General features: G+C 40.8%; 1 protein-coding gene across 1 annotated transcript in view; it reads right to left on the bottom strand.

The window, feature by feature from the left end:
* PIP5K1B (phosphatidylinositol-4-phosphate 5-kinase type 1 beta) overlaps positions 1-25,382 on the bottom strand; it is a 153,086-nt gene that overhangs the window by 62,793 nt on the left and 64,911 nt on the right. Inside the window, exons 4-6 of the mRNA XM_018555659.1 lie at positions 9,024-9,154; positions 2,810-2,927; positions 667-819 (exon numbers count right to left, since the gene is read on the bottom strand). Of these exons, the coding sequence (XP_018411161.1) occupies positions 667-819; positions 2,810-2,927; positions 9,024-9,154 (402 nt within the window). The remainder of the gene's footprint in view (positions 1-666; positions 820-2,809; positions 2,928-9,023; positions 9,155-25,382) is intronic.

Below are 25,382 nucleotides of genomic sequence, written 5' to 3'. Positions count from 1 at the left end.
ACTAGCAAAAAAACTGAAGCATGCTGGTAGTGGAAGGGGTTACTCCGAGCTGGTCTGTTTCTACCAGCTTTCAAATACTCCTGCAGGCTGCAGAATATCCCAATTGTCTCTGAATCATGTGTCCCTCAAAGAAAAAGATAGAAATAAAGATTCATCAGTACACTAAAAATAATAGAGAAGTGCTGGGGAGGAAGATAAGGTCTAAAGTTGGAGCTGCAACACAAAACTAAATATGGGTCAGGGAAGAGGTCATGTGTAGCAATATGCATAGATACCATGCTTGGCAATCACATGGTAATAATAATTCAAGCACAGTCATGACATCTGTCAAAGTGTGGATTGAAACAGATATCCAACAAATATTAGAACTGTAATACAATGGCTTGGATAATTTCAGCTCTATTATGCTCTTTTAAACAGTGAACTTGTCTTGAATTCTGCTGATATGATTATTAGCATCCTTGCAGCCATGTTGCAATTTTGAAACACTAAATAAATTGATAAAACCTACCAGAAGGTACCAAGAACTTTACATAAAAATAGTGAGCAACAAGCAAAAGTAACATGATGTAGCCTGATATAACCTATAATCTTCCACCATCATTTTTTTTTTTTTTTACATTCTGTTGTACACTCACTCAACACAATATTCTTGAGTTAACTCACCATGTAGTATCCAGGAAGCAATTTCTGAAGAAACTCTGCCTCCTTGTGCTGTACAGTTTTGATGATAAATTCATCATCCCTGGTTACATAGAAGATGGAGCCGCTTGCACCTGGGTTGGACAGCTCAATCAAAGACTGACTGCACAGTGAATACTAAAAAAAAGAGACATTAATACTTGAGTTAGCTTGAACACTGCTGTAAACAAATCCTAAAAGCAGAAAGAGAAAAGTGATCAGAAGATCTGAATAGTACATGATTGTACAGAAACATGCATTACTGCACTGTCTGAGTGTGCAGATACCCCTTCTGCCACCCTCATCTTATGCAAATGAATGTATTTTCTCTTGTCCACGTGTATTGCTTATATCTTTATTGTTCTCATGGGCCAATCAAATTGTATATATTTGTAAACAACTAAATGTATCTTAAAAAAAAAAATAACAATAAAAAATATTGCCGAAAGAGACTATAAATACAGCAGAGAAGCGGTTAATGCATGGACAAGGCATATACAAACTAAAGATGCCTGGTCCTTTCATGTAAAAACTGCAAACTAAGGAAAGCATCTCTATTGCCCCAAGCAACCATTCACAAGTTGCCTTTAATGTTATCACAAATGTGACAACTGGCACCTAACTGGTTGCCGCTGGCAACAAATTAAACATAATATATGTAGAGCATAAGCACGCAATGTAGAATACTCAGGCAGAACCCACACTGTTTCCTGTGGTTGAGGATCAAAAATGTGAATTAGCCCTGAATCTATGTATGTGAACTGTTTTCAGGTCAAGGATACAAGGTGCACACACAAATTTCTGGAAATGAAAGGCATAAACGTGTCAATTAACTCACAAGAACTCTCAATTAGAGTTTAATGAGAAAAAATACTTATGGGTATTTAGGTCTAATTATATGTTTTCATGAAATAATTACCACAATCAATGGTTACAAAAATATCAATTAAAATAAGGCCAGAGATTGTAAAATGTTTCAGCAGCCTTTAACCCATTTGGTTTAAGAAGAACTGCAGTAGTATGATGTCTCAATGTAGCTACAGTATGTTTTAATGTACATTGATGCAGCTTGCATCCCGCTAAACCAGGGGTAGCCAAACTCCGGCCCTCCAGCTGTGGTGAAACTACAAATCCCATGATGCATCTCTCTCCGGCAGTCATGTCTGTCAGAATCTTGCAATGCCTGATGGGATTTGTAGTTCCACCACAGCTGGAGGGCCGGAGTTTGGCTACCCCTGTGCTAAACCCTTTAGAGCAGGCCTCGGAATTTCCCCTCCCCCCCTCGCAATTGGCGAGTGGAATGTCAGCAATGGTGCCTCGCCGGCGGGACTAGGGATGGGACACTACCGCTTTGGCGATCGCTCACTCGCTTCTGTTTTCTCTTTCTCGCCTGCTGCAGCTACAGAGCGGCCGAGCCCGAGAAGGAGAAGAGAGAACAGAAGCGAATGCTTGCCGTGGCGGTAGTGTTCCATCCAGAGCCGGAGCTAGCTCTCTGAGGCGGCTCTGATTACACCCGTTATCGCTCCCTCTCTCTCCTCCAGGCCACTCTGAAGCTACAGCGGCCGGGAGCAGAATTTGTACCTTACTTAAAGCTGAACTCCAGGTATAAAATATTATCCATACTTATATCCAGCTTGGCCTAATGAAATATGCATAGGATACACCTGGTCGGCCCACGGGGGGTTCCTGTAAAACAGTGTAGTAGTGCTGACAGAGAACTTCCTGGTCCTGTATCGTGCTCTGCTGAGAGGTTTCCCATCTGCTCTGAAAACACAGGGGATTGCTCTATTGGGAAAACAGTCATTCAGTGAATGCCCAATATTTTTTGCAATAAAAACAAGGCGTTCTCTTGATGGTAAAAGGGGCAGCTTGTGATTTCACCCTTTGTCCAATCAGAGAACTCCTTGTATTCACCCAGGATTTTAGCATGGATGCAGTCCCTGTTCAGCCGCTATTTTTTGGACCGGCAAAAGTCGATTACAAAATTGATTTTGTTGAATTGGGGGGGCACTTTACACTTTTTTTTTTAGTTTTCCTCAAAGAAGAGTTTTATTGTTATGGCACAGAATGACTATAGAGATCACTCTAGGGAAGTGACCTTTTTAACAACTTCAGATATGATCCTTACCAAGTAATCATCAGGTTTGATGCCAAAAAGCTCTCTGAAGTACCGGAATGCTAATGGAGCATATGTCTTAAATCTGAAGTCAGGATATCGATGAGCTGGGGTTAAATTGCTTCCTTCTCTGTGACACGGGATGGGAGAAAAATATAAAGGTAATTAAACAGAAGTAAGCCAATATTAACTGATTTAATATTATGTTTAGTCATTTACCATCAGGACCATTAAAATAGCAGTTGTTGCAATGACATTTGGTAAAACACATTTTTAGCACCAAACGTTTTAACCCTGCTCTTGGCATGATGTTCTACCATGAATCCACATAAGTACCCATAAAGGTAAGATGACAGTCACCTGGTCTAGCTGATTTCTGTCAGACTGGGCAAAAACGATTATATCAGATACTACAGGACACCTACCACTGATGGTTCTCAGGGAAAACTTGATGAGCTGGATTTGACTTTCTGGCCCTTTGGCATGATTTTCCAACAGAAAGCCAACTAGGTACCCATTAAACTAACCATCATTTGATATGGGTGATTTCTGCCACACTCAGCAACAATTGCCATTCCTATGGTTTGCACTTTTGTCTATTGTCTCCCTAGCAGCTGGTGCATTTCCACACTTCCAAACAAATTAGTAACACAATTAGTAGCAAATCAGACTGCCTCTCCTTCAGCCACGTCTCTTTGACAGGATTGCAGTCCTGTGTGTCTGTATTCCTGGGCAGACAGATTTCCACTCTAAACAGACACATAATTAAGAAGTGGTCAGGGTCAGCTTGTATTCTGTCACAGTGCTACTTTGGAGCATTTGAAGGAGGAATTTATAACTCAAGCTGTAGCTTAGCAGTAAATCTGTCGCACAATCTGTGTCACTGCTCCTGCTTAGCAGTACTTTGCTGGTCAACAGAATTGGAAAATGTCTCCCTCTGAGTATCTACAGACACACATACAGGATATACAAGTAGACAAGTTTATGCCCTCGTCTTTTAGGGCGTGTGACTGGTGTTTTTCTGCAACAAAACAACAGTCACTGCTAGGGCACATAAAAAACAATTGTTTCTGCCTCCATTTACACCGGATCTGTTGTGTTGCAATCCGGTTTTTCAAGGAGGAATGACAAATTAATGGGTGTGAATGGGACCAGTTCACACCACTGCGATCCATTCCATTGCGATAAAAAAAGTATGTAATGCTTTACTTTTTTCAGCGCAATGTAACGTAACAGAACAAAAACGGATGTAATCGCAACAAACAATACATATATGTTTGTCCATTCAGGACATGTTAATTCAAATAAAGATTGGCAAAAAAAGAGAAAAAAAAAACTAAACAAAGCAATGAAACAAAAGTCAACGGAGGTTGAAACTTCAAGTCAACATGCCCGCCACTGACTTGCGTTTTCCTTCCGATTTTGGTTTGAACGGGCCTCTTTTTGCCTGTTCATGCCTCAATGCAAATGCGATGTGCGGTGCAGTATGCTGAGAAAATGTGCAGACAGGCTACTCAGTGTGTCACACCACAGTTCACCACAGCGCAGTAAAGCGCTGGTAAATGATTGTTCACAAATGCAGTCAATATTTTATACAAAGGTTCTGCAGCCCCAGGATAGGAAAGATCCAGAGTCTGAATAAAACAATAGTAAAGAACAAAGCGCAACAACCTAAGTGCAGTATAGGGTAAAAACTTTAATAGAAAAAATAAATGGCACTTACAGAAATTATCTTGATAAGCCTGGAAACAAATTCTGTATTGAGCCAGTCTCCATGGCCTGCAGTGGGGCTGTGCGTAAGAGGAGGCAGGGAACCGCCTATCTGAGCACCTATCTAGATGATAAGGGCAGGAGAGCTGTGACTGCCAGAAGGTAGTAAAAAGTGGTATCCTGGAGCATCCTCTCTCCTCGCCTGTAGACAGATGGATTCTTCCAGGTTACAGGGTGAAAGTTGATGTTACTAGGCAATTTTGGAGGAACTACTCCTTTGTCAAGCCTAGGTCTTACACACAGTCCCACCTCTGGCCATTGAGAGTTGCTTGATGCAGAGTTCATACCCAGGCTTATGATAAGCTGATTATTTCACAGCCACAAAGTGCAATCTGTATTTTGTTCTATTAATGTGTTTAACCTATACTGCATTTGGGGTTCTTCGGATGCATGGTAGCTGAAAGGTCTATTAAACAGTGGGTGCCTGCTATTTCATAGCCATGCTTTTAGTGTTTCCTCACAAGAGACTTATTTAGGTAAGTTTTATGGTCCTGTAAAACATAATTCGTCAATATGTTATCTGACTTCTGACAACATGTTGGAGGATTCCCAGCTTTACAGTGACACAATATATTTTAGAAAAATAGATTAGAAAATGTATCACAGCCACCCTATCTGAAACTTGCAGGTACATTACAGAAATACAAACAGAAATTCCCACAGCAGGCACCACATTGTATGCATTTGTAAATGAGCCTATTTGTCTATTGTGTGATTCTTCAATAAGGCTCTGCAAAGTGCAAAGCACGCTTAACCAGACCAGCCAATCAAATTTCTTAATACTGAAATAAGATGATTAAAAGATGAATTCAGATTGCCTGCTATCGAGTCACTGCACTTCACTTTTCCTTCTCGGATTAACTGGTACTTTATTATGCAACAGAGATTACAAAGTTTTCAGACTTTTCAGAGTTATATAATACAAAATTAATTCTTGTTAGTCACATTTCACAAAAAAAGCAATGAAAATAAACATGGGGAGTATACATGGTTTAGGTAGTACTGATATTTATTTTATTATGTGAGTCACCTTGCTTTGCTCCTAGCAAGACAACACAATTTTCCATTTGGCAATACCTGGTGTTCAATGGCACAGTTTGTTAGTGTAACTCAAAGGACGCAGTGTAAGTATGAAGCAAACAGTTCAGTTCTTTCATTTTTTTGCCTTAGTTTTTTGGAAGAACAAACAGTCCTCTAACAGGAGGAAGGACAATAGGGTAAGTGCCATTTTGTCTATGGCAGGCTTTTAGTAAAGTGAATCACGTAATTCCTCTTGCTATCTCTTCTAATAGTACTGGTGCATAGTGCATGTTCTCAACCCTCTAGCAATCTCCACATAACTGTGAAGTTATGTGAAAAATTGGTGTGAAAATTCACTTTACTTACCATAATTTTCACTTTAGTTTATTTTATCCCTCCCTTCCGCATTGACTGGGACTATTTTTTTATTTATTTATTGACCTCATGGACCATCAGGACATTAATGTCAATGTATCCAGAAAGACTTGAATTTAGCTGCAAAAGTCAGATTTCCAGAATTTTCACAACTGCTATCTAGGGACTGCTGGAAATCTGTGACATGAGAGAAGAAGCAATAAAACAGCCTCTATACACAGGTACTATTAGATGCGGTAGAAAGAGGAAAATCATGGTTACTTTTAAGTGAATGCATGACCCAATGTGTGTTAAAATTGGCACATAGCCTATGCTAAATAATAGACAAGTACTAGAACCTTGGGGATAATAGCAAGCTTTGTTTTTTTTCTGAATTACAGCAACATGTATATACATAAAGTAAAAACAAAACAAAATAAAAAAAAACCATAAATACACAATGAGACAAGTTTCAGAACAATACATAAATGACTGTGTATGACTGAGCTAACGGCTGCACATCATCACTGTTTCCATCTTTCAGGATGCGGTTTACCTTGCTAACATCTTGGTACAGCTTAGGCACTGGTGACATATGTAAAACAGTTTATGCTCTGTACACCTCAAGTACTATTTTCATTTTGAATAGCCGAACAGTGTTCGGCTCACTTCACTTCTGATCGGTCATTCACTCGGCTGCCCTCGGCAGCTTTGTGAATAGACCACTTAGTCTATAGTGGTAAGTATTTAGTCTTCCACTACATGAGGTTACACAATTATGCATACAGTGAGAAAGTGTAATTCAATTTAGATCTGTTATGTGGCTGCACCGAGGGACCTGCTTCGACTTAATATTTTCCTCTGATAGCATTATCTCCTTTCCTATGTACATAGACAACATCAGTCTCACCACAAGTTACCATATGTACAATACTTAAAAATAACCAAATGCAAAAAAAGTTCCCATGGATTGAATCAGCTTGTTTTAAAGTGTATCTCCAGGCAAAACAGTTTTTGTTTTTTTTGCATAGAGAGGGGAAGGGTGAAAACCTCAGTTCAGTTTGTATTACTCTCTATAGGTCCACTGAGGGATTTATCCATCTATTTTGTCCTGATGATCATTGACAAAGAGACAAACAGGGTTCTTCACAAAAGGGTGAAGAGTTTGGAGAAGGCAGGAGAAGTGATAATCTAGGACAACATAGCTGATTTGGAACAATTCTCCAATTCAGCTCACTTTTCAGTTCAGCTATGTTGTCCTAGATTGTTCACTTCTCCTGCCTTCTCCAAACCCTTCACCCTTTTGTGAATAACCCTGAAAGTGATTCAAAATGTTGTATTTTTCACCAGAACAAGAGGTGAGGGGAAATCATCCAATGGGGGACACCTGCTCCAGTGACAACTGTTTAACCATTTGCTACTCTATCCAAACTAAAAAAAAAGTATATATATTTCATTTCTTAAAGAGTACTAAAGCAGCAGTAAACCAACACTACTGTACATACTAACTGCAGCAGACTAAGAGTCCTGCAGTAACCTTTAATTATCCTAAAGTAACCAGGGTCACAGAAATACGGAGTGCTTTAGTAAGCACATATAGACTTGATGACATTGGCTATTTGGCCTTACCCTCCTACCATTCAAAAGAAGCATTGTAAGGCACAGAGAGGCATAAGGGGTGGTGGACCAAAATGACCCCTTCATGGTCTGTAGCCAGTATTTGCACAACCACACATGCATTTAGGTATAGTTCTTTCAAAGGAAACATGTCCTGAGAGAAACCTGGAGACTGGCATTGCTGTCTTCTCCTTCAAAAAATGCTTGCTGCCTGATTGCCATACTGCGTTAATGTCTTTAGTTCTTTCTGAGTTTCTGCCCTAGTACAAGCATACAAATCAGGAGTTCTAACTTTAGTCAGTCATTTCTTGCATGCTTGTTCCAGGTCAGTGGCTCAGAAAGTTCTGAGGTCAAAGATATAGCATTACAGTCAGACAACAAACATTTTTATAATGAGATTAGCAATGGCAGTCTCCAGGTTTCTCTCAGGATAGGTTTCCATATGTTCACTGAAACTTATAGTGGCACAGTATAAGGCAGCGGGATCCTGATGCATATATGCATTAGTGTATCATGGTAACATTATTGCCATGTGCTTGTAATGGTGAGTTTGGTAATACTGCTTAATGTAACAGGGCTTAATGAAGAACTCCAAAAATGTTATTACCCTTGCACTGGGGCTAACCCCACACTGCAAGGGTTAAGTACTCATTTTGGTCTAGGAAGGAAAATAACAAAGTTATACTCACCCGATCCTCCAAGCCGTCCAGCTGTGACATCGCTCCCTCCTGCCTGTCTCTTCCTCTGCTGCATCGATGGTATGCCCCTCTGCGTCCTCACATCCTATACATTGTGTATAAAATATGATGACTCATGGACCTTAGACCGGTGCAGCAGAGGCGGAACGAGGCTGGAAGGACCGGTCTAAGAGCAAGCCGTCTGGGAGGATTAGGTGAGTAAAACTTTTTTATTTTCCTCCCTAGACCAAAATGAGCAAATAAACCTTGGTTGCCCCACTGCAAGGGCTAAAGAACTCCAGGAAAAAAAGTATTAACATTTGCAATGGGGCTACCACCGCACTGCAAGGGTTAACTGCTCATGTTTATGTACATTCTAAAAATAAAAAAAAAATGTATACTCACCAGACCATCCAAGCCGGCTTCTTGCTTCTATGATCACTGAGGCGTGTTTCCTCCTCGCTGCACTGATGGACTGCTCCTAGGCATCCTCATGTCTATGCACAGTGTATAGAGCGTGATGACACCAGGATCCTTAGAACACTGTAGGGAAGGGGGAGAGACGCTGGAGACACCGGTCTAAGAACAAGTCGGCTTACATGGTCTGGTGAGCAAAACTTTCTTTTTTAAGCACCTAGACATAAATGAGCACTTAACCCTTGCAGTGTGGGATTGCCCCAGTGCACGGCTTAGTCATTTTTTCCCCCTGGACTTTAATAAAGACTTTAATAAAATGAATGCTCCTGAATTTGTACAAAAAATGATGTGTTTCTGCAGAAATAATGTACCTGGGTAAAAAGACGCTCTCCACTACATAAAAGTCTTGCATAAGCACATCTCTGTCAGGTTTGGATGTAAGATTACCGACCGTGTAGTGTATTCCCAACTGAATTGTGTCCTTAATTGCTGATGATGCTGTCTGTAAGGAAAAGACAAATAAATACTGTAACATCTTTCACTTTTGAAAAAGTCTATATATATTATACTCTACGAGCTTTCTTCGTGTAGATATTTTTTTACTTATCATGGAAAAGTCTGAAATTTAATTTATGGGATCATTAGGTCTAAATTACCTGGCAGGAGAAGAAAAGAAATGCTCACCGAAATGACCTTAAGTTATGTTCTCCAGTGCTCAATAACAGAACAGCACAGAAATTTATAGCAGAAGCGGGATGAACAGCAAGGAATGAATACGTTTTTTAAAAAGGTCGGCAGTAGGTTAACTTATCAAAACAGTCAAACACCATTTGTTAATAGATATAGTGCAGAAGATTAAATAAGTATTTAAAGCGACCCTTTGCGCTGTCCAGGGCAAAATAACAAGTCTTCTTTAATTATCCGCTCTCAACTACCCCCCATACTTACCTTTCCTTAGCTCCCTCGAAAGTCAGCCCTGTGTAAGCATTGAGCCTCTCCACTCTAGAGTTTTCACAGTGCTAACAACTCTTCTTGCCCCCATGTGCAGTGTACGGCCAATCATCAAACTCCAACATATGGTCCTCCATACCCAGAAATACCAGTTTGTTTTTTTTTGTTCCTTGTGCCAAATAAAAAGGTGGGGAAGCGAAGGAAACATGGGCATATTCTGTTGAGGTTGGGAGCATTAAAGTTATCCTACTGCTTTACCCTGTAGTTTGTTAAAATGACTAATCCTAATCCACACACTCTAAAAACAGATTTGCACTTTTAGATGTAAAACATTTTTTTTAATTACCCAGCATTTTCAATTCAATATTGTTTTATATTTTATTTATTTGTATTTATTTTTTAATAAATATTTTTATTTTTTAACTTTACTGTTGGGGGCTTCGGAAAAATATTAGGGATCTAAACAGATCCCTGATAGTTCCCTTTTAAAATAGAAAAAGAGATTGAGGACACAATCTCTTATTCTGCAGCCCCTGTTAGGCATGAACAGGAATTCTGTTCATTCATAACTTGTGGCGATCGTATGTTTACTATAGCCACAATCATAAATGAACAGGAAGTGATGTAGAGCACTTTCTGTTCATTCATAATTGGGGACACAGTCAACATACTCTGTCCTCAATTTACAAGGAGTCAGCGATCAGCTTGTACGCGCTGTCCACCCCGACTCGCTGTCGCAGGAGGCTGAGCCGGCGGTGCGGGAGCAGAGCTTGGTCTATTTTGACAGCTGATTCATATCCCACACTGCCGGCTCGGCTTCTGTGACAGCTGTCTCCGCCCCCACGCTGCTCTTCATCCTGATTTGTCATGACATTGCGGCTCACAGCGCTCTCCTCCCCGCCCTGCTCAGCTGCCTGAACATTTCTTTCCTTCCTGCTGGACGCTCCTCTGTGCCAGAGGGGACACAGAGCAGCGTCCAGGGGGGAGGAAAGAAACTAGAGGTGCACCGCAATTTCGGCCAAAGGAAGGTACTTTAGGCATTTTGCCAAAAGTACAATTTTCAGCCGATATGTTTCAGCGGCTGAAATTTCAGTGCATCCCTAGTTATTACTAATGGTAATATTTACAAATACAGAATGCACACGCTATAAATGGTGCAACTAGTGATCCCTACAACCGCCTCATATAAAGTGCATAGTGCTGCAATAATGTGTACACAATGAAGAAGCTTAAAACATATGAAAAAATCATGTAATCAAAAGTATGTAAAACATGAATTTTTTTTTTGTAGTCTTAAACTTTCAAAACAATGTCCATATAAACATCCAGTGTCATAAATTCAGTGAATTGATTTTAAAAATACAACCCCAATCATAAACGCACTCATTAAATTAGCCACAGGATCACATCATATATAGAGAGTCCTGTATGTACACTAGCCGTTGTGTAGATGGTAATCTAGGCCAACTGTTGATCTAAACCCGACTGGAGAAAAGACAAGATTTGTTCCACAGAGTACATTCTGGGGTGAAAGTGCCTTGCCTCACACCACGAAAAATACACCTTCCAAGTGCAATGGTAGACGCTACAAGAGGTGCACTTCCAAGCCTTTAAAAGTGTATGGATTATCAAAGCAGAAAAGCCATTATCCTTTAGGACCTGAGCTTCAACAGCCAAGGTTTTTGGAATGTAGGGGAATGTGCTGGTTCACATGGGGGACCACCGAAGTGTGAACCACGGCTCTGAACCTGTAAAGCACCTCTGGTATTACAGGGTGCTCGCCTAATGCAGTATCTATTGTACAAATGCACATTGCAGGTCTTCATCACAGGCTATGTCAAGGATCAGCCGATTTGAAAGGCTGCAAATAAGCTCTACGATCTCTACAGCTATCAAAGAAACTTGCTAAAAGAGCTCTTATTAAAACAAAAAAGGTTTTCTGTGTAAAAAGTACATTTATTACCCATTGCAACCAGATAATCCCTTTTACTGTCTCACCTGTATTGAAAAAGGGGAGCTGGTTGCTATAATCAAAACATGGTACACACACTTTTTGTACATGCACCAAAATATCTAAACTCAGTACACAGCAAATGGGCATTATGCAGATAATGTTCCTCCCTCCCAATATTTTTTTTGCACTGTAATGATTTTCAATGGCCACTGTCTAGAAGGGCATTGAGGGCCACACAAAATTATTTTGAAATTGGATAAGAAAGAATCTGTTTATATTGTCCAATAAAAGGAATAAAAGATCCATAATAAAGACCTGTATGGAAAAGGAAGATCCGATAAGCCTAAAAATAAAGCTGGTCATGTCTTGAGCGAAAGTGAATTAAACCTTGAGAAGATTATTGTACTAATCCTTCAAGTCTCATTTTGAAGTCAAGACATCCAATCTACTGTATCCTTCCTGGGGAAGTGTACTCTCAATAAACGAACAAGCTAATGATAATAAACAAGGGAAACAACATATACACTTCTGCCTCTCATTACTACAGAATAAACCTAATCCTACAAATAAGGCTGTCTGCTATATAATTTATACATTTCAAAAATGCAGAGCTACATTGCTATTTAGCTTATTACAGACACTTGTAAATATTATTGGTGTTTATTACAGTTGTTATCACACTATTCCCATGTGCAGAAAGTTACCAGGTGATTAGTTTCGAAAAAGATGATTACTGTGACATTGAATCCCACTTTACAGACATTATTTACTGCACTTTATTGATTGTATATTTCCCATTTGTATGACTTTTATAGCCCTGTTATAATTTGTTACCAGTAATAATAATGAATGCTATTATTTAATGTGAACCTGGCAAAAACTGCCAAAGGTAACAGAAATGCTGAAATGTGGGCAAAGTTCCTGTGACATACTGCTCATACACATTTCAAATGTCCAAATCCATAAATTCACCATCCATACTAAACAGAATGGATGCGGGAATCCCCGCGGCTCCATTTGCTGCTGAATACCTGAAAATTGTGTGCATCTGATACTGTACTGCAGGTGCTGTTTGGCCAAGGATTTTTAGACCGCCTCCATCGACAAAAGTCAATTGCCAACAGGGCCACCCTTAGCTCATATTTTGTCTGATACGGTGGGAATCGGCCTCTCGAATCGTGAATTCGAGCAGTGCTTGGATAGTTATAGACTTGTTCGCTGAACACTGATCACTAGATTGATCCCTGTGAAGCCCTTGGGATTTTAGAACTCACATGCGTGTCAATTCTTCCAAAGTTCTAGACACCAAACCCTACTTCTTGCCACCTGCCAGAATCTTAGTAAGCAGTAGAGGCTTTAGCATTTGAGTGTTAAATAACAAAGGGTGAGGTATACCTCAGAGAGAAGTCAGTGCCTAATGTTAACTGTGGGAGGTCGAGGTCCTGTGTATTGCTTAGGGACTTCAGAGGGAAACAGGAATGAATGTAAGGCTAACACATGTATTTGAAACCACCATAGCAAAATGGCCACCATTTTAGGGCAGGTGATGTCCAATTTCATAAAACTAATCACATAGTAACAATATACTCTAAATACATTAGTTGTAGTTTGTTTAATCTCAGTAGGAGAAAACAGCAGTCAAGCTGCCTATGAGGCACTACAGGCAATACTGGACCACTACTGCAGTAGTAAAGGCTGATGACTGAGTTGAGAATGTTCAGCTCTCTTTAGTATAGATATGAGTGTGCTGCAGAAAAAAAACATATTTGAAGGCTACAAGCATGCATTTATAACATGGGGGGAGGGGAGGTTAGAGCTAGGAACTTTAGTCTTAAAGAGGAACTTTGGAGGAGTCTTTAATTAATAAGTATTTACTTAAAGTAGAACTGAAGCCCACACTTTTTTTTGGATAGAGTAAGGAAGGATCATAACCTCTGTCAACTTTTTTGTCTTTTGTGTGCCTTTGGAGAAATTTCCTTTCACTTCCTGTCTCATAGCCACAACAGAATGTGAGAGGAAATCCCTTCAAAGCGAGGAAAATCCCTGCTGGTCCGAAAGGTCACCAGAACAAGTGTCCCCATTGAAACATTTCCCATCTATTCCTGTTCTGATGACAGCCCAAAATTTGGAATGTTCTTTCACTTTCAGTGATAATGGTCCCTGGGACAAACAGAGAGGGTGAATATGTAAAATTACGGGCAGACAGCGGATGCTTCCCGGTGGGTGGACGCACATGATTTACTTCCTGGTTGCGAGTGCCCCCTAGTGGGTGCGTGCATACTGGACCCCACTGGGAATCTAAATAGCCGTTGCCGGCTTTTATATACAATCATTCGGCCGGCCCTACAGCCAACCGATCACTTGTATTACCATGACAACTGTCGCCCCCCCCTTCCCCGTGGTGCCGCGCTCCCCTCTCCCTGCCGGTTATATCCCGGGCTACGCTGTCCCTCCTGCGAGCCCGGGATCGGCACAGCGACTGCCCGTACTGAGAAGGAGGAGAGATCAGCATTTCCCCCACCGCTGATCTCTCCTCCTTCTCTCTCTAAAGTCGGAAGCGATGCATATTACATCACTTCCACCTTTAGCTGTCATTTCTCTGGCTGAGAGCCAAGCTTATGAAGCGGATCTCTGCTTCATCAGCTTCTTTGGGGGTCCCTAGGTGACATTAGGGGTCTTAGAGACCCCTAACGTCTCCATAAAGTGGACCTGTCATTTTTTTTGGCTATCACATTGGGCGATTTTTAGCCCCTATGTGATAGCAATCAAGTTAAGTGTAAACAAAATAAAAAAAGTTTAAAAAAAAGTAATTTTTTTTTTAAAAACACCCCCAAAAGTTTTAAGTACCCCACCTGCATGCGCTTATAAACGTAAATGCGCGTCTGCCTACATGCGAACACAACCATTACGCCACACAGGTTACATGTCGCCGTGAACGTCGGAGTGCGAGCAATAATTGTAGGGCCATCAATCACTGATAACACTAAATTGATGAGCGGGATAAGCTTTTAGAGCGTCGCCTATGGACAATTTTAGGCGTGGTAGTTTTTTTGCGATTGTTGTTCGGTGTCTATTTACCTGACATGAGCTCATATTTTATATTTTACCAAAAATGTGGGTGCTGATAAATGTTTTATAACATAAAGTAGGAAAGCAGTTTTTTTCAAAATTTGTGGTCCCTTTTCATTTTTATAGTAAAAAATAAAACCCGCAATGGTGATTAAATACCACCAAAAGAAATCTCTATTTGTCCCCAAAACATTGAATAAAATTCATTTCAGTACAGCGTTGCATGACGGAATAAACGTCAGTCAAAGTACCGCAGCGCTGAATACTGAAAAAGTGCCTGGACAGGAAGGGGGTATAAACACCCCAGTCAGCAAGTGGTTAACCTGCGGCAAACAACTAAACAGTAGTAGTATTAGTAAAAGTGGTGAGGGTAGCAGTGGTAATGACAGGAAGAATGGTGGTGGTAATATTATTAGTAATATTATTTCTAGCATTAATATAGGTAATAGATGTAAGACATATACTGTAACTTTTGCTTAGATGTTGGCAAGAATAATAATTGCAGATGTAACAATACTAATATACCAGATTTAGTGGGATTATTAAAAGTAAGGTAATATACACTTTGTGTAACCTAATGTTTTTGTTTTTTTTAATCAATATTCATATAACTCATTCCTCACTCAACTGCATGCCAACAGCAAATTCTTCATTTTGTTTTATGCAACTTGGCAAAGACCTTCAAAGGATACAAATTCCCAGCATAGGAAATCTATTCTCTTTTTATCCATGGGAACAATCTGTTCTAAACCTATGCTTATAGCTGATCTCTGGACAAGCAGCTAAATAGACAACTGAAATAGACATCTGAGAACCGTTTTACCCACCAAAGGATTTGTTGTGCTGTAACAGCCAATCTTGTGATCCAGGCATACCTGCCAGACAGCAGAGCCTGATCCTCGACATCTATTGCTGTGGTAACGCAACACAGCTTGGTTAATTACACAGTCAGGCTGCTGATTTGGAGCAGAAACACACTGATGAGGTCATCCCTCTGCTCTCTCCTCCTGTCAGCATGTGCACTGTACCACAGACTTGGTCTATGCATTGGACCTTCCTCTCCCAGAGTGCTGATATGCAAAGGGATACAGGAGGTTTATATAAAGATAAATACAGAACATTAAGCAAACCACATTTGGAAATACATTTATTGTTTTTTTAATGAATACACACCATCAATATTTGTTATTTATAAAGTATTTGACATTATTTTAGGTTTAACGATAGTTAGTGATGGCACAGTGGATGCTAGTTCCGGGACATGCAGAGCGATCTAGGTCACTGGTCACAGGAAGAGAAGGGCCACATGGATGTGGAGTGTGTGAGGACAAGGTGTCTGCACGTATTGTGAAAGAGGCACAGAATCTAAAGAGTATCTGGTCTTCTCCAGAGCCCATGATGTTTGGGATTTCGCACTGCAGGACAACTCTCAGGTTGCGGCCCTCCTACACATCCATGCAGACGCAGCTAACAAGGCTACGCAGAACAGAACTGGGATACAAGGCTCAGAGGCAAGTGGGAAAGAAGATGTAACCAGGAGGTGCTGAATGCACATAAAAAGAAGAAACCAAAGTAGTAGTTCGGGGATTAGGGTGCAGGTCCACTGAAAAGTGCGTTGCACAGTAATGCAGGACAATCATGAAGACATAGGAACACCTAAGATGCACCAGAACACAGAAAGAGGTGTACAGCAAAGCTGAGCAGGAAAACACAGCGGGCAATGCACAGAGGATGCAGGAGGGAGACGCACAGTAGGGCAGAGCAGAATAGACACCACAGACTGATACAGCTGAATAGGGAAGAGAGGACACATGAGAGCAGGGGTGTGTCAATGTGAAGCAGAGCAGGATGTAAGCAGTAAGGACAAACACACAGCACAAAGAAACAGCAACGGAGGCACACAGGCAGGGACCACAGGGTCACAAAGAAAACACTGCAGGAATCAAGAACATGGAGAAAAACAGAGCAAAGAACACAGAATACTGGGAAATACTCATGTAAAAGCAAATAAGCTACAGGAAACACAGGGGTCCGGCCATTAGTCTGGAGACACATTGCTCGAATGTCAAGCAACAGGTACACTAGCCTTTTAACACAGAGGTTGAGTGCAGATGGGCAGGATGCCAAACACCTCTGATAGGGGGCAAAACCCAGCGCCGGATCAATGCACAGGAAAGCGTGACAGTGACGTCAAAAAAATAATACAGTTCGAGTTAATTTAAGGACACGAAATTCATGGAAATATAGAGACATTGGCATAAAAAAAAAGAGACATTGGCAAAAAAACAAACAAACAAGTGACAAGTCTGGTAAAACCCCGCCTTATCCCAGCATGCCTCAGTTTTGTAAGAAAGCAGTGCCGAGAGCAAGACCCAAAAACACAGAGGGGTGCCCCCCTCGAAGAAAAGGATTTCATGTTGAATAGAACAACCCTGTTCTCTTTCTTATTCATTGAAGAACACTGCATTTATTGACATTTGGGACATCCAAAAGCAGTCCAACTGTATGGTGGGCAAGTCGGCAAAAACAAAAAAAATGTTAACAAGCCCAATTAAAAAGCCAACTGGGTACTGTCCGCAGCTCAAAGAGCCCGCTGAAGGACCTTATGCCCAAAGCTGGCATCGGAAGAGGCTTGAACATCCACCTAGTAGAGAGAATGCCCTCTTGATCCTGTGAAGCAGACAAGAAAAGAATTTCAAGGGATGGAAAGGTGTAGATTGTTGTACTGATCCCACACCATGGAGCAATCAGAGCATCCACAACTTCTCTGTACCTGGAGATAATCTTGTTCAGTTTATTATTGAATCTGGAGGCTGAGAGGTCCACATCCAGCATCCACCATCTGTAGCACAAGATCTGGAAAACTTCTGGATGTAGGGACTAGGGATGCACCGATACCAGTTTTTGGGTATCGAGTATGAGTACCGGTATTTTTTTTCCGGTACTTGCCGATACCCGAAGTTCCATTAAGGAAGCCGGGCGGAGCATTTCCTTTCTACTTTTTTATTGGCAAGATAGAAATATTATTTTCTTTGACTTTTGAGGCATAAAACCCATTAACAATAGAACTCACACTCACCTTCATTATTTTTCACTCATGGATTAATTTTAAAACTTAAAATGAAACCTTTAAATGCATACAGGTAGAACAGCCTACATGCTTTTTATTTTAGTTTTTCATCCAGGCTTGTATGAATGAGTGAACTGGCCAATAACGGTCACTATTGTCAGTAAATAAGTGATCTGAAAACCTGTTGCAGGCTCCTTGCTGTCTCTCATAAAAAGCATCATAAAAAGAAAGCACTATGGAGTTTTTACAACCACCAATCAGATTCAGACATGTCTTGAAAGAATTAAAGTGACACTAAACTCAGGAGTTAAATCTTAAAAATGCATTCAAGTACTTTAAAGTGACATTAAACCTTCCATTTTTTATTATCTTTTTTATGGTGGCCAAACTTGCTGAAATTTTTTTTATCCAGACCGCAAGCCCCCCCCCCCGTAAGAGTGCCTCCATCAGCTAGCCGACTGCTGTGAAGGCACCAGGACTTGCACAGCCATGGCCGTGCCTGCACCTAGCTGTGTGCGTCCATAGAGGCAATAAGATACAATAAGATACAATGCCTTTCTACTGTTCTACTGTTCAAAGCCCATTTCGTGTGCACCTTACTGTATAACTGGTAACAAATTGTTGAGTGCGTTTGTCGTTTGTTTTGCTCGTCCATAGAGGCACACACAACGTGCGGCCGGCCAGGCCCCCACCCTGCAGTCACAGCTTGATTGACGTCAGAAGGAGCCTATGGCTCCTCTGCCCTCGGTACCCTCCCCCGCAACCAGGAGGTTCGGGGAAACCCATGTATCTTCCTGGTTGCGGCGGAACAGATGAGCGGCTGCAGGTAAGTGTGGGTGGGGGACGGGGGAGTTACAAAAGTGCTGGGTGTTTTTTGCCTTGATGCAGAGAATGTATTCAGGCAAAAAATACCCAGCCTTTAATACTACTTTACCTAGTAACAGAAATGTATCTTATGTGTGTATCACTCAGCTGTAGATCCTCAAATCATCTCTGAATTGGTGCTGACACTGTCCTTCCTTCTGGAGGATGGCTGCTTTTGTCCTCCATGGTCCCTGTGTGTTGTAGAGTAGCGCACACTCCAAGTTCAATCCTGTGATGAACTACAATCTCATGTTTAGTTTACTAATTTGTATTGATACTATAGTCCATCATGGGAATGAGTTATGAGCGATGACTACTTAACAACATACACAGAGACTAAGTGGCACAAAAGTAGCCACCCTCCAGAAGGAAGGACAGTGTCAGCACCAATTCAGAGATGATTTGAGGGTCTACAGCTGAATGATACACAAATAAGATACAATTTTGTTAATATTTAAGGTACCTGAATGGATTTTTAAGATTTAACTCCTGAGTTTAGTGACACTTTAAGATAAAATTAGTGAACCTTCCTTTTTTTAGAGCAGCTGCAGTATTTGCTGGACTGCATTAGTACAGTACTTATTGATTCCAAGTGCTGAATTTTAATTTGCCATTGCAACACAATAGTGTTCGCCTGAATGTAGTCTTAACGTTAATTGGCTCATTGTAGGAAAATATATACGGGTATTGCATTATTGTTAACTGTCATAAAGGAAAGACAAGTGTCACAACCTTCCATTAATCCTGTAGTTTACTCTTGACTGTCTTTATTACAGCATGTTAAACAGAAAACAAAAGGTTCAAAAGTACTTTTAAAAATCCATTATCCAACTGTAAATAGCTGGTACCACCATTTTATTGACAACTACTTTTTTTATTGTAACATTAACAGAGAATGCCTACTTCTAAACACCTATTTGCCTGCCAGGGAGCTTTGAGTTCCATAACACATTATTTGCAAATTCTGATCTCTCATCTACAATTATTTCCAAGAAGCAAATTTTTGTACCAGTCCCACTGTGCATCCCAACACTCTGTGAGATTCATAATGAGGGTCGTAGATACTCATTAGAAATTTGTCTTGTGGTAGTGCAACAAATGGCGCAAATTGCGATTTTTTATGAATTTGTTGGAACATTAGCAACACATAGGGGTTTATTCACGAAGCTGCCGAAGGATCTAGCCGTGGCTTCGGCCGATCCTTCGGCCCCAGGACCCCTTCGGTTCAGTATAACCGAAGGGGTGCTGTACGGGCTATTTACTATAGCCCATACAGCTCCCGAACGTGGTCGAGGGGCTCAGTCGAGCCGAACACATTTGGCTCGGCTGAACCACGCTGAAAGCCAAAGCTGGCCGTTGGCCGGCCGACAGCCTGCTTCCGACAGCTGGGCGGAGCCAGCCGTGATCTTACGGCTGGCTCCGGCCACTTGCAGAGAGATCAGCGTCCCTGGTTACCAGCTAACCAGGGACACTGATCTCCAAACAGCAAACTTTCCCTGGCCCCCCGGGAGTCTCCCGCTCCCGGCCGCCAAGGAGAGAAACACTGCTGTGTCTTTTTTTATTCTGACACAGAGCGATGTCAGAATAGACAATAGATAGTCACAATAGCCAATAGTAAACTAGCATTGTACCCGCCCTCTGCTGCAGTTTCCTTCTGCACTTCGGGTCGGCCGAACATACTGAGCATGTTCGGCCGACCCGAAGCCATGCAAAGCAAGCCGATGTACGGCTGATTTCAGCCGATGTACGGCTGAAATCAGCCGTACCAGCCTGAAGTGAATAGCCGAACAGTGTTCGGCTCACTTCACTTCAGGTCGGTCATTCACTCGGCTGCCTACGGCAGCTTAGTGAATAGACCCCATAGTAAAAGAGTTGCAAATGGGAATTACCTAAATATGTTGCACGTGCCAGTACTAATAATGAAAATGTCCTAGGGTTTTCATTCATTTGCAAGGCTTCTGACTACACCCCCACTGCCAGAAATGTATTGTAAATGCCTTACTGGATCACCCCAACTATGTTTTATGTTCTTTCAAGAGTGCAAAACAGCAAACAAAAAACAAAAAATCCAATATACAATAAACTTAACATACACAAGAGATTACAACAACATTAGATTATATTCACCCAGTAACTTGATACTGAAAGCTCACAGGTTACAAAATTCTAATTCACTAATATTTATTAAAACCAAATCAAATTTCACTTTTGGGTCTTCATTACAATACATAAACATTCTACATGTATTAAAACTATGCTAAACTCCACTGAGTACCAGGGGCCCAAATAACATATATCAGAAAAAAAATGGTTATGCAGGAAATAGAAATGCTGCTTAATGCTACTGAGACCACACAGCTACTGGAATGGTTAGGTGCCCTAACCCTATGGGACCAAAAGCACTTGCCCCTTCTGTATCCCCTGTGGTTAAACCACAGGATTTATGGATACAAATGGGGAGGCCTGATTCAAATAAAACCAACTTGATCACAATGGATTTTTGCTGCATTATGGATTTCAAAAGGTACTCAAACTTACCTGACCTCATTCATAAGCTCATAAATCATTTGACCAACACTGTAAAATACATGGTCAGTGTAGGGCTGCAACCAACTATTCGATTAATTGATAATAATCGATAATGAGAATAGTTGTCAACTATACTCATTATAGGTTAGGTATATACTGGAAAATCTTTTGATGAAAAAGATGACATCTAGTAGAACTCCAGACAATCACTTAGCAGTGTAGACACTATTCTTTCCCCATTTTGTCAACTGACACCTTGACAAGCATTCGGATTGGTCTGTTATGCCTTGCTGGCAGCCAGTGGTATAGCAAGTATTAGATCTAAAACTCACCGTAAATGCAAGAAAACCTAACAATATGTCTGAACAAGAAGTGTGCCACAATCTGTTAGCATTCCTCCCCAGCACCTGAACCGCTGTGGTAACTACAAGAAGCTGAGCTCTTGAGGAATGTACACATGCAAGCTATCGATAACCTCTCATGATACAGTGTTCCATAACTATGTGACCAAAACAGGTATAAGCACTGTCCCATGGTTGGTGGAAGCAGTATTAACACTGTGCAAATATGGACTTTCAGAAAAAGTAAAGTGTGTCCTTGAGGGTACATGCTCTACAGTGTGGGAGGTATTATTTTGTAAGTGTATATTTGTATTTTAGAATCAACAAACATACTGTAATTTGACCAGAAGTGCCCAGATTTGCATAAGGCTGTAAATCTTACCCATATGAAATACAGAAGAATATTGTTTGGATTTGCTGTGCACAACAAGCTCAGGCTCCTAACAGCTACTGCATTATATGATGTGGGATTAAAAAAAACAGGCTAATGTGCATTCTTCCAATTCATGCCGGCTGAGCCAGTGAAAATAAAAATGATAGGATCCTGCTAATGATATCCACTGTTTGTGCCCACGGCATATTAAGGACAAACTGTACAGCTATTTCAATAGAAGAATAAACAATTGACAGGAGCATTATACCCAGCTCTGTCTTTAACTGAGAACAGTCTGAGGATGTAAAAAGTATCAAATATCCTGGCAGGGATATAATAATTCAAGGAAAATGAAAACGCTACCTAAATAAATACTCTAAATTGTTCACATGAGCATTTTAAAGTATTCAAATGATCTGAGATATAAAAAAAAATGCTAGTGCTTGGATTATGCAACATAAGAAAGAAATGTACATTAAAGAGTCACTGTAGTTACTTTAACATTAGTAAATCTGCACCTACAGGTTCCTGTTGATTTCATCTAGGGCACACTAGGAACTATTGAGCCATGGTGCTCAATTAGGTAAACAGAGGACACACCGCTCCGAAGATTAAGCACTGGTGGGCCTCCTCCCACAGCACACTACAGGTAAATGAGACAATTCATTAAACAAAACTGACATGGCCCAAAAACTGTACAGTTTAACAACAGTGCTGGAGTGCATGCATTGTGCCTGCAAGTATTTATGTCTTCAAACTGATCCTTGTGTTCCTGAGGAGCTCTTTGGATCCATGGCTAAACTGGACACCGGACCTTAGCTTCTCCCCAAGTTTAGATTAAGCACTACCTCCTCCATCACACCACTTCTGTTGCAAGCTGACAATGCCATGCCATTACCTTGCATTTAGCTTCTTCAGTTGGCCATGAGCTGCCTATCAGGTGTCATTGCGAGACACTGGCATAGCATTGTCCTGCCTGTACCAGGGAACGCTGTTATTGGCAGGAACCCCAAGTAAAAACATTTGCAACAGATTCACAAAACATTATATGCTTGAGAACAAAAACATATACAGTGAGGCATTTATGCCTAACATGCTGAACATACTTATGTCTTAATGACAAAAGTATACAAAGGATTGTTGTGACGTCTGACTGACAATGTATAGGAGTAGACAAATTCAGTCACCTTGCTACAGTAATTGCAACTAGGTAAACTGTGTCCTCCTGAGTAGCAGTAGATTGTGATGGCTGGAGGTTATAAAGGCTGGCAGTTTGGGGAGGGGGACAGGAATGTAAATGAGTGTCAGAACTACTTATCTCTATACTCATTCTGGGTTAGCAATTCAGACAACAATAAAATCAGAGCATCAGACCGACAGCCAAGAAACTAGCATTCTCAAAGGAGAGTTCAGTAATGGCAGCCTCCAGTAAACTCTTATGACAATTTTTCAAAGTGTTTCAGCACCAAGAAAAGCAGCACATGAACTGCCAGGCCATATTTGTAATTTAATGCTATTGTCGTGCATACTCGATCACTGCATCAATGCCTAGATTTGACAGCTATGTTTGGTCAAACAGATCACATTCTGGGCTGAGAAAATGTCTTATTGGTTGCTATGAGTTACTGTACTTTGCAGATTTTCATAGCTCTATATATACACTGCCTGACTAAAAGAGTCAGAGCATTTTATGGGATAACTTTCAAGGAGATTGTTCTGGTCCATGTAGGTCACTTCAGGCTAGCATACAGCTGGGGGCCAATGTTTTAGGCATTACAATGTAAGACATAGAACATTTGTATTAAAATAGGTTGGACTCAAATACTATGTAACTATGTATTCATGCAAGTTTCTATCTAGAGCACAAGTCATCTTTGTATATACAGTATATGTACTTTATGACATATACAACACTCATTTCCAATGCTGGCAGGGGATTTCATAAATCGGAGTCAAATGTAAATGGGCAGGCTCTGGCAAGTCTTTCAGTGGAAAGTGAGTTGATCAGATGAGATATTAAAAGTCACTTTAATTTAGCTTTTTTAGTAAAGGTTGCCATATAATAAATTGAAAGTTTGTGTAGTTAGCACACTGCAAGTTTCATCTATCTTTCAAATAGTGAGCACCACTGCGTGTTTATACACTATTCACGTAATACTCAACACAGACATACCTAGGACAATTACAATCCCTCCTAATGACAGGGCAGCTGTTATGTGCAAGATAGGTTTGTGTCCCTCACATAAAGGGCTTTTATATACTGCATCAATTACATGTAGGAATAATGCATGTGTGATCACTAACATTCTTTGATTACTGATTATTGACACGCAGTGCTTTAATACAGTTTGATTTTCTCACATTTATGAAATGTTACCTAAGTTGATGTAGAAAGTAGTTTGGGCATACTTTCCAGATCAATTTCTCATGTGTTAAATGCAGGAGACATATGCACATATGGCACGGGTGGACAAATTATTATAAAATTCAGGAGCCATTCTGTCCAGTCCAGGAGCCAGTAAAATTTTTTAGAAGACAGCATCATTGGCAACTAGAGACAACCTCAAAAGTTGGGAGGAGGCTGTAATTTTTGAGGAGCACTGGCTTCCTGGCTCCTGGGATTTGTCCAGGCCTGGCATAAGGCCTCAGGGACCGTTTACATATCTAGCAGTGACCTGCACTGCAACGCACTGGATCAATGCAGGTCACTGCTAGGATACATAGAAAACAATTGTTTCCCAAGTGTCACATTCACACCAGAAATTGGATGTGATAAGCAGTGCGCTGAGCTGCGATAAAATGCAAACATGCTGCATTTTTTTGCAGCACAATGGATCCCACCACAGACCATGCTGTCGTGCAGGGACCTGAATGCAGAGTACACATTGTAAATGACCAATACAGTTAAAAAAAAAAATATTGACAGCTCTGACAGTGTGGCGATACAATGCACACTACCAGAGCTGTCACCATGTACCAGCCCGTATGCTGAAAAGCAGCGTTTCAGCAGACCAGCTAGTGTAAATGGACCCTCAAAGTGGGATGGTTGTACCACAGGAGAGGATCCTAAGATCCAGACATTTTATTTATTTATTTGAAGCCAGTAATCAAATTCAAACACGAAGAAAACTGTTAAAATCACTATTTGTATCAATTATAAGGGTCATGTTGGACAAAGAAACCATTGGACTTTTAGCAGTCTCTACCTTAGCTACATTTGTTGATATGCCCATGCAAAACAGTGCTAAATAAACCATAGGTGGGGCAACCCCAATCTAGCGTTGGAAAGTCCCGTTCTCTACAAAGTAAAAAAAAGCATGTAATCAAATATAATGCAACAGCTCATCATTCAAATTGACTGTAAATGCAGAACTAGTGCTTTTCAAAAGCATTTGAATAAAAGTGGCGACTCCAGTTGAAGGGTCAAATTGGGCCACACCAGTCATGTTCTTTAAATAACATGAGCATTTACGTAGTGCTCCTGTCAGGACTTTTTCTAGGGAAGGGATTACAACATACGTCAGGTTTTAACTGCTGGCTGTGTTCCCACTGGAGAGGTTTTATTTCATTGTCACCAGT

Source organism: Nanorana parkeri, unplaced genomic scaffold (genome assembly GCF_000935625.1).
Source record: "Nanorana parkeri isolate BGI_ZX_2015 unplaced genomic scaffold, ASM93562v1 scaffold206, whole genome shotgun sequence".
Lineage (NCBI taxonomy): Eukaryota > Metazoa > Chordata > Amphibia > Anura > Dicroglossidae > Nanorana > Nanorana parkeri.
Note: the sequence above shows the minus strand (reverse complement) of the source record. Positions and strands in the feature narration are given on the sequence as shown.